The 11,116-nt window shown below is 35.5% G+C and overlaps 1 protein-coding gene across 1 annotated transcript; it reads left to right on the top strand.

Annotated features, from left to right (window-relative positions):
* The first annotated feature begins 1,318 nt into the window (after nt 1-1,318).
* On the top strand, nt 1,319-11,116 carry cxcr3.1 (chemokine (C-X-C motif) receptor 3, tandem duplicate 1). Its single transcript, XM_007250879.4, has 3 exons — nt 1,319-1,424; nt 8,379-8,747; nt 9,576-11,116. Exons 2-3 carry the CDS (start codon nt 8,382-8,384, stop codon nt 10,296-10,298), a joined length of 1,089 nt encoding a protein of 362 aa, XP_007250941.3. The 5' UTR covers nt 1,319-1,424; nt 8,379-8,381; the 3' UTR covers nt 10,299-11,116.

The raw sequence follows: 11,116 nt of genomic DNA, 5'->3' as shown, positions 1-11,116 counted from the left end.
TGGAGTTCAGAGTTCAGAGAAAAGATCAGGAACCAGAGCTGTGCTCTTCTAAGTGTGATCTGCTACCAAACATCACTTTCAGATTAATTTATTTTGGTTTATTTGGATTTATCCTAATGTTATATAGAGTTTAAAAATTGGTATTTTTTATTTTTTAAGCTATGGAAATACACCTCAAATACACAACATCATCCAGTCACTGCTTACTAATATTGTACGGATGATTGTACACTGTAAACATGTTTTCATGAGGATGATAAATATAATACAAGTCAATTGTTTAATATTTACACAAAATAATTTTAATTCCCTTAAATCAGGGGTGTCCAAACTTTTTTTGTTGGGGGACAGAAGGAGAAATATATTTGAAGTCACGGGCCACAGACTCTGTAATAAAACAAATAATGAAATATACCACTTTAAATAATACTTTTTCCTGATTATTTCATTTACACACCATTTTACTTGACTTACTCTCTTTATCTTTGACAGTGTTGTGTAAACTAAGATTTTTCAAATTGATGTTTAATTTCATGATGTCTCTTAATATTAAACTCCTTAATTACGGCAACTTTTAGACTCTTTGCCCCGTTTTCCTGTGTTGCGCACCCTCTCCGCTTTTACACTCTTTGGCCCGTTTTTCTGCGCTAGAAATGCGCACCCTCTCCGCTTTTAGACTCTTTGGCCTGTTTTTCTGCACTAGAAATGCACCCTCTCTGCTTTTAGATTCTTTGGCCCGTTTTTCTGTGCTAGAAATGCGCACCCTCTCTGCTTTTAGACTCTTTGGCCCGTTTTTCTGCGCTAGAAATGCGCACCCTCTCCGCTTTTAGACTCTTTGGCCCGTTTTTCTGCGCTAGAAATGCGCACTCTCTCCGCTTTTAGATTCTTTGCCCTGTTTTTTTTTGCGCTAGTTTAACTCTTGACGAGTTCAGCACAGCTGTTAACTGAAAGCCTGAAATTCCAGGTGACTCTACCTCATAAAACTGACTGAGAAAATCCAGCCAAGATGTGCAAAACTGTCTCTATCTTAGCAAGAGGTGCTACTTTGAAGAATCTAAAATATGTTTTTCTTCATAGTTTGGATGAAGAACATTTTTAAATGATGAAAAAACACTGAATTGAAGTTGTATCTAAAACTGTCGATTCATAAATCCGGTAGTGCATGAGAAATGAACTGAAATACTTTGAATGATTCAGTGATTCAGATCTTATCATTTTCTGTGGTGCTTGCGGTTCCTCTCTTTGTCTCTTCCTTGTTCACATGCTCAAACTCTCTCTCTCTCTCTCTCTCTCTCTCTCTTTAAGTATCTTTGTTTTCTGCGCTGGACCAACCAGAAGGCAGACTCGCCGCGCGTGTGTGTGAATGTGTGTGTGGGGGGTGTATTAACAGACTCTATACTCAGATTACAGATTACAGAACTGACGTAAGTTTAAATTCCTTCATTTTTGACTTCAGATTAATGTTAGAGCCTCAGATCTGACCTGAGTTCTGTGTTTATGTCTACGGGTTTTATCTCTCATGACTGCTTTAATTACAGAATAGACAGAAACTAAAAGCTAGACTAGACTAGAGACTCTGTTTCAGCAGAGTGCAGAGTTTAATACTGTACTTATCACATACCTCTTACTCATTATACTGATTTACACAGCTGTGTTTTACACTTACAGTAAACTGAGTAGGTAACTAGTACTTGTACACATGCTCTCTAATGATTTTCAAAATCAGGTCTAGTATAGAAAACAAAGGTGTAATTATTTTCAAGATATTTTTGTGGGCACAGTTCATTAGGCTACTTGTCACATTGGATCTTTAATAACACATGACCTGCATAAGCCTATAGGAAATTTTGTCTCTTGTCACATTAAATTTGTACAATTTTGTCTTAGAAAGTGTAACAGCGACTGGCACATGTTTATTCATTTGGCCTGCAATAGCAATAAAGAAATAATTTAAAAAAAAAAAAAATATATATATATATATATATATATATATATATATATATATATATATATATATATAAGAGACCACTTAAAATGATAAGTTTCTTTTTTTTTCAATTTTACCAAATTGAAAACCTCTGGAATATAATCAAGAGGAAGATGGATGATCACAAGCCATCAAACCACCAAACTGAACTGCTTGAATTTTTGCACCAGGAGTAAAGCAGCATAAAGTCATCCAAAAGCAGTGTGTAAGACTGGTGGAGGAGAACATGATGGCAAGATGCATGAAAACTGTGATTAAAAACAGGGTTATTCCACCAAATAAGGCATCTTTTTTGTTATTTCAGCCATTTCTCATTTTCTACAAATAAATGCTCTAAATGACAATACTTTTATTTAGAGTTTGGGAGAAATGTTGTCTGTAGTTTATAGAATAAAACAACAATGTTCATTTTACTCAAACATAAACCTATAAATAGCAAAGTCAGAGAAACTGATTCAGAAACTGAAGTGGTCTCTTACATTTTTCCAGACAGAATCTTTCATCAGTTTGTATAAAAAATAGTTTATATCCTCCTATTATTAAACATTAGAAAAATTTAAATTTTGAAATGTTCTTTTTTTATTCAGAGGACTTCATTCAGTGCTCTGCCAAAATTGTCGCATCACCAAGTATTCAAACATAGTATAACAATATCTGTATATATTATTAATTTTTTTTGTGTGTGAAAATATTAACTTTACGTCTTAATTATTTATATATTCTTTTTTAAGTAAGCTATCATCATTTTTTTTCTCTATCCTTTTTTTCTCTAATGTGTTTTCAATCCAGTCAATGTTTTTAAAGCACTCATATTCAAACACATATGTATCTAAAAATATTATTATATAATAATATATATATTTTTTTCAAAATTGTGAACGTTTTTTAAATGATGAAGTGCAATTTACTTCTTCAATAACAAGCAGTTCTTTAAACTAATGTGTGATTTTTCTTTTTTTTTAATTACATTGAATTTGATTAAAGCATTATTTTGTTATATGTACATATTATTATTTTTAAGAGTTATAAAATATAATAATAAAATAAAATAATAAAAATGGTATCTAATATATACATGCAAACAATTTATAATAAGGTTACATCATTTAACAGTTACCTGCGACTGTAATAAACATTGGTTTATGGTTGACTAGCGCCTCAATTATTTATTAAAATAGCTAATGATTAAGACGCTAATGAACATTACATAACAAGGTCATGTTTTACTATTGTTTAATGCTTAAGATGCTATGTCGTAAATTCTAAATTATTTTAATTAATAATAATTTATTACTTTAGTTAAAATTTCAATTTAAAATTAATAATAATGTAGTGCATGATGTAGTATAATTAGTGCTGATTAATAATGAGATAATAATGAGATATTCTATTGAGAGCATTATTAATCAAGGTACTCTTAAAATATAGAGTGTTAGAATAGAAATGCTGTTAGTAATTTTTGCTATTTCACTGGTATTTTGAGATAAAAAAAAAACACAAAAAACAAAACTTAATACAAGCTTTCGCAGTTTCACTTGCCCTCATTTCAGAAGTCGTGTCTCCCTCCACGGTTTTGGTAAATCTGATGAGCGACGTTTGATCCGACACAAGGGAACATAGTTATTAGTCACAGAAAAACCAAAGCAATTTCAGTTTTCTTTTCAAAGAATTTAGCTCAGTTCTGTGAAGAGCATCATTTCTCTGAAAGGACGATCTTCTTTTTGGGTTCTGAAATGTCCAGGTATCTGTCTGGTGTTGTGATAGATACCGTATGAGTGGTTGTACGGTAGCTTTTAGCCTCTAAAGGGGTTCTACAGTGGATTTCAAAAGTATTCAACCCCCTTGAACCTTTTCACATTCTGTCACTTTACAACCACAAACTTAACTGTGTTTTATTGAGATTTTAAGTGATAAACCAACACAAAGTAGCACATCATTGTGAAGTGAAACAAATAAGAATAAAAATAAATGCTTAGTAGAGCCACTGTTTCTCTGCAATTAAAGCTCTAGGTCTTTTGGAATACGTCTCTACCAGCTTTCTACATCTAGAGATTGAGATTTTTGCCCAATTCTTTTTAACAAAGCAGCTCAACCCCAGCCATGTTGGATGGAGAGCGTCTGTGAACTGCAATTTTCATGTCTTGCCACAGAAGCTCAAAGGGATTTAGGTCTTTAAAGACATTGACTGGCTCATACTAACACATGAATATGTGTCTTTAACAATGTCTAAACCATTCCACTGTAGCTCTGGCTGTATGTTTAGGTTTAGGTCATTGTCTTGCTGGAAGGTGAATCTCCTTTCCAGGCTCAAGTCTCAGTTTTGCAGCCTCCAACAGGTTTTCTTCCAGGATTGCCCTGTATTTCTCCATCCATCTTCCCATCAAATCTGACCAGTTTCCCAACTCTGTCCCTGCTGAAAAAAAAAGCATCTCCACAGCATGATGCTGCCACCACCATGTTTCACAGTGGGGATGGTGTGTTTAGGGTGCTGAGCAGTGATTATGTTGGTCTTAAATAGCCACAGCACCTTCTTTCATATGTTTGCTGTGTTCCTACATGGCTTGTGGCTACAAACTTCAAACAGCACTTCTTATGTCTTTCTTTCAACAAAGATTTTCTTCTTGCTACTCTACCAGTAGCAAGATTTGTGGAGTGCACAACTTATAGTTGTCCTGTCGACAGATATTCTCACCTGAGCTGTGGATTTCTGCAGCTCCTCCAGAGTGACCATTGGCCTCTTGGCTGCTTCTCTGAGCAGTTCTCTCTTTGCTGGATCTGTCAGTTTGGGTGCACCATGGCCATGTCTTGGTAGGTTTGTATAAACAGTTGTAGAATACCTTTTCAATCATTTTCAGATGATTGGTTGGTCAGTGATCTTTGGGATGCTCAATGCTTGGGATATGTATTTATAACCTAACCCTGCTTTAAACTTCTCCACAACTTTATCTCTAGAGATCTGACCTGTCTGGTGTGTTCCTTGGCCTTGGTCATGATGCTTGATGTTTGTTCACTAACAAACCACTGAGGCCTGAGAATAAATTACACATAGCTGCTGGACTCTATTAACTAATTAAGTGACTTCTAAAGGTAATTAATTGCACTGGATTTTTTGGATATTTAGGGGGTTTAGAGTAAAGAGGGCTGAATACTTTTGCATGTCATCCTTTTCAAAATTTTATTTGATTAAGATTTATAAAATTATATAAAATTATGCCTAATTTTAGTTCCACTTCACAATCATGTGCTACTTTGTGTTTGTGTTATTCTATCAGTTAAAATCTCAATGGAATACATTTTAGGTTTGTGGATGTAAGGTGACAAAATGTGAAAAAGTTCAAGGGGTATGAATACTTTTGCAAGCCAATGTATAAAAGTTCTGTAACAAAGAAAATGCTTCTAAATATGCACTGTAAAAAGGTTCCTGTAAATTTTACAGTAATTTAATGTTAAAAAACGTGTACTTTTTTAAGTTTACTATATAATAAGTATAATAATCCTTAGTTGTAAATATATTACATTAAAATACATTATAATATTTATTCTTTATACTAACCATATTTACATTAAAGTCTTATTGTCTTCAGTTTACAGTTAAGAGGTGCAAAATTATAGCTATAAACTAGTGATTCATTTCCTCTAGTGAATCGATTCATTTGAATCACAGTGTTTCGACTCACAGTGATTCGAAGTCCGTATCAAATCGGAAAAACCCATGTGACTGTCCCAAAACAGATTTCGTTATGTCACGCATTTTCGGAAAGTTCCGAAACTTTTCACGCATTTTGGTGCATGCAGCAGATCTGAGGTCAGAATGGTTTGTCCCCAATTGTTTCTATATGAGAGTAGAAAATAGATAGCTCTGATCTCAGAACTGTGTTTGTTGTCAGTATGACACATGACAACATTTAAAAAAGTCACATATTTAAAAAGATTTTAAAAAAACTTCACAAACATGTTGCATCGCTTTATTATTTATTGCTCAAAACTTGTCAAACCATTAGCTAGAATGTGTGTCCATCACCTCAGTGTGTAGTCACTCCCCAGCTACTTAAGCTAATATTTGCTTTACTCAAATTAGTTGTGCTTTATATATATATATATATATATATATATATATATATATATATATATATATATATATATATATATATATATATATATTATTACTGGTAAACTGACTACACATATACAAAGTCTGGATAAGTTGACTTTACTTTTAAAAAAAACGCTATTTGTTGTATACAATTTTTTAAGCAATTTTTACAGTAATCTTAGGCATTATAACAAAAAATTTATAGTTAATTTAAAGTTTAAAGTTAATTTGATTAAAGTTTTTTGGTTAATTTATTCGCTTTGTACAATTACACTACTTTGAATTTTGAATTGTAGGACGAGGTGAATAAAATAGATTTGTCCTCTTTCTGATTTCATTAAAATATAGTCATATATTCATTAAAATACTCATAGAACATTATATTACAATGAAAAAAAATACTGCTACAGAATGAAGAGTATAGCATAAAGCCAACACAAATTTAACAGCTCAATATATATATATATATATGCTTGCTCTTACAGCCTACAACATTGAAAAAAAGGCATTTCATTTTTTTTATATAAGTTATCCTGTGAGGGAAATGACTACACACTGACAGTGAGTGACAGAAACTGGGAGACACGCCCACTATGCAAATTGATTAAATCGCTGATGGTGAGTGTCAGTGACTGGGAGACACAACCATTATGCAAATAGATGGACCAAGAGGCAAATGGAAAAGAAGCTGCCAATGGCAACAGAGTCAACTCAACAATTATAAGTTTGTAAATAAATTGGAAAAAGTAATATCTTATGATTTTTACATAATGACGTAAAAACTATGCAAATGTTAGCTTTTTAAATTATAATCATCTTAGAATTTCTTTGTTCCACCTTAAATCACATTGTAAGTAATGCCGCGTTTAAGGTGGAACAGAAAGGCTATTAATTAGCTTTTAAAGAAAGCAGCCTGCAAACTAAAAATAACAAAATGCTACAAAATTAGAATTAAACATTTCAAAAGTGAGTCATACAATTATAAAGAATTATCTCACCAACATCTCTACACTAACTGAAACCACATCCTCTCAACACAAGGTGCCAGGTCACCTGCAGCAAAGAGGAAATATCTTCCCCACTGTTTGGCATATTTAAATAAAACTTTAACCCTTTATGCTCTGAGACTTTTATTACTAATTGATGAATATGTGCACATCAGTGCTTATTCAGTAAAGCTTTGATTTTGTTTCCTAATAAATTATAAATAAATAAACAGCCTTACTTTCCTTTTGCCAGCATTTCTTACCCTAACATTGGGAAAATATTCCAGCATAGGGTAACTGCATTGCATTGCAGCTCTTAGCTTGCATTAAAGGAGAACTCTGGTGTGAAATGGATTTGGGTGTATTAAAACGTGATAAAAAGTACTTACTTTTGTTGAATAGCCCAACTCCGCTCTCCCTCAGCTTTCTAAGATCCAGTAATGTGTGCACTTTGCCCAAAAAGGCTTTTAGAATGGATGATATGGGGCATGTCTTCCGCCTGCAGATAAAAAGCTTTTTCCATCGTTATTCAGGTTCAAAGTAGCTCCACACTTCATTGGTAGAAACCAGAGAGCCCTGACACTTAAAACGAGACATTTAGAACTTTAAAAAATGCACAAGAAGTTTATTAAAAGCCACTGTTTACGTCCCATAGCCTACGTAAATCTATAAAATAAAAAATAAGGAGCGCTGCCATCTTAAAGTCGAGCACGAAGGAATAGGTGGGATAATTGAATAGACTGCAAAATTAATTCCTTGGAAATGCATGAATTCAGCTGTGATTGGTCCACCGGGCCTCGCGTTCCCGCCTTTGCAGTTTAAAGTATAACTCTGTGTGCAGGTTCGACACAGAAAAATAAACTGGCCTTCAGTCACTAGGAGACACAACCAGTGTGCAAATAGATGCTCCCAGAGGCAAGTGAAAATGAAGATGCCATTGCAACAGACTCAACTCAATTAACAATTAACTCAATAAGTTGCTTTAACTCAAAAATCCCAAAGTGGTTGATTAATGTTTGGAAATATCTAATTTAACATTTAAAAAAATATATATAAAAAATATTAATGTTTAAACAAATTGTAGGTTTACAGTGTAGTGATAGCGGACGTTCACATGAACGGGGATTGGGTAAAAGGTTTTTCAAATTGGGTAGAAAATAGAAAATAAAATAAAAAAATCTGTGAACAGTTCTGAGTGCGTTAATATTTTTTAAAATATTATTTTATATTATTTTCCCCCTCTTTTACAAAAAGTCCTTTTTTGGAGCTGATATGATCCTAATCCTGATTTGCTTTCTCTTTTTTCTGGCAGAACATGGTTCTGGTTTTGGATGTTTCTAATTTCAATTGGTCTGATTATAACTACACCTATGATGAACCGGGTTATGACGACTCGTGCTGTGGGGAAGTGTGTGATCAGACCAGCAGCATGGCCTTCGACTCCATCTTCATCCCCATCCTGTACTCGGTGGCGGTAGTTGTGGGGCTGCTGGGTAACGGGCTGGTCCTGGTGGTCCTGTGGCAGAAGAAGCGGAGCTGGAGTGTGACGGACACCTTCGTCCTTCACCTGAGCGTGGCCGACATCCTGCTGCTGCTGACCATGCCCCTGTGGGCGATGGAAGCAGTCAATGGATGGAACTTTGGATCTGGGCTCTGTAAGCTGACTGGAGCACTCTTTCAGGTAGGTTGGCCCCTGAAGGAACATGTTGTTCTTTTTCCAGGTAATAATGGGTGAGCACCACATTGTAAGTGATGGGCAATAGTGTGAAAAGTATTGACATTCATTACTCTGTAGGTAAAAAGTTTAAGCTAAAGTATCAACTCAAGCTTTTTACTTAAGTAAAAGTGTAAAAGTACTGACTTTAAATCTACGAAAATATAAAAGTAAACGTAACATAAGGGGAAAAAATACCATTAAGGACAAAAACGTAGGTGGCGCCACAAGGTCTTATAGTGCTCTACTCCCCCTCCCCAAAACACATTTTTCTAAAAGCCATAATGACTAAAATGTTATGTTGATAGATTTGGGATGCACTAGGCTCCCGTTTTAGCTGCGTATATGCCCATTGAAAATGAATGCATTTTAGTACAATGTAAATAAGAAGCTTAAATCAATGGTTGTTTGGATCAGCAATTTCAGTTAAATACAACATATAGCAGATGAACACAGTGATATTTGAGATTTGCGAAGTAAAATTAAGTTTATAGGATTTACAGAAAGTGTGCAATAATTCTTCAAATACAATTTGGAAGGTGCATAAATTTGGGCACCCTTGTTGTTCGGTTGATTTGAAAACCTTTAGCACTAATTATTGGAACACAAATTTAGTTTAAGTAAGCTTACTGACCCTTGACCTGTATGATGTATCGTCCATAAAAAAAAGCAATACACTTCCTGTACCATGTGGTGATGCATCCTGTAATTAATTAAGTTAATGAATCAAGTATAAATCACTGAATAGAGTCATTTTCTCCTAATTGTGTTATTTTTGTTTCCTAAAATCTACAGGTCAACTTCTACTGTGGCATTTTTCTGCTGGCTTGCATTAGCCTGGACCGCTACATGTCCATCGTCCATGCCGTGCAGATGTACTCTCGTAAGAAGCCCTGGGTGATCCAGCTCAGCTGCATGACTGTCTGGTTCTTATCCCTGCTCCTCTCCGTCCCCGACTGGATCTACCTGCAGGCCTCTAGCGACTCCAGGCGGGGTGGTAAAACTGAGTGCACCCACTGGTACCCCTCAAACACCTGGCGAATATTCTTCAGGTGTCTCTACCATGTGGTTGGCTTCTTCATTCCAGCCAAAGTGCTCCTCGTGTGCTACACTCGCATCCTCCTGCGGCTTCAGAGAGGCTCTCAGAGAGGTGCCCAGAAGCAGCGGGCCATGCGGGTCATCCTGGCCTTGGTGGTGGCCTTTTTCATATGCTGGACGCCCTACAACCTGGTCCTCATAGTGGACACCTTACACACCAACCAAAGCATCAACAGCAGCAGCAGCTGTGACACCAACACAGCGCTGGACATCGCCATAACAGCCACGTCCACGCTGGGCTACCTGCACTGCTGCATGAACCCGGTGCTCTACGCCTTCGTTGGGGTGAAGTTTCGGCGACATCTGCTGGAAATGGCCCGGCCAATCAGCAGCAGGCTGAAGGGCAGGGTGAGCACGGTTTCCCGCAGGAGCTCGGTGTGGTCCGAGTCGGTGGACACCTCCAACACCTCTGCTTTCTGATAAAACAAAAAAACAATGTCAGATTTCCAGAAAAAGCATCCCTGCTACAAGATTCCTTTGATAATTTTTGTAGGAAAATATGAGTTCAAAGTTCAGCAGGATTGTAGTACTTAAAAAATGGGTTTGTTTTGCTTCTGCACTTTAACATTGCTCTTGTTTCAAGTCAGCAGACAGCCAACCTCAATTTTCTCAGGATATGTGATTTCTGGAAAATCAAATCGGGGGGAAAAAAGGACACCTTTTTTCAGCAGAAGCATCCCTGCTACAACATTCCTTTGATACCTTTGGAGGAAAAGATGAATTTAAAGTTCAGCAGGTAGTCAATTTTTCAGTTTTCTGAGGGGAAAAAGTTTGGAAAATACAAAAGTCACACAAAAAGATGTGTTTAAAATTCAGTAGGATTATATATCTAAATATTTTAGGAGGAATATGAACTTCTGGAAAAAAATGGGAAAATACAAAAGTCACATTTTCAGCAGAAGCATCCATGCAAAAATAATAATTTTATACAGTTTTAGAAAAATATGATTTTTTTTTTCCAAGGCCGTGTACAGCCAACCTTAGTTTTCTGAGGGAATCTGAAACATCAGTGATGGTTTGCTGCTGGCGTTGATCCACTGTGTTTAATCAAGTCTAAAGTCAGTGCAGTCCAGCTTCCCTCTGCTAACAATTTCATTTTCCAGCAGGACTTGGCACACTGCCCACACTGGAAAAATAACAAATTGGTCTTTTGTAACATATTCTAATAAGACATAGATCACTTTGTGTCTAATACATCTATACAATATAATATAATATTGTATATTATATTATATTAT

The sequence above is a fragment of the Astyanax mexicanus genome, chromosome 6 (genome assembly GCF_023375975.1).
Source record: "Astyanax mexicanus isolate ESR-SI-001 chromosome 6, AstMex3_surface, whole genome shotgun sequence".
Classification (NCBI taxonomy): Eukaryota; Metazoa; Chordata; class Actinopteri; order Characiformes; family Acestrorhamphidae; genus Astyanax; species Astyanax mexicanus.
The sequence above is the reverse complement of the archived record's forward strand: the minus strand, read 5'-3'. Positions and strand labels throughout refer to the sequence as shown.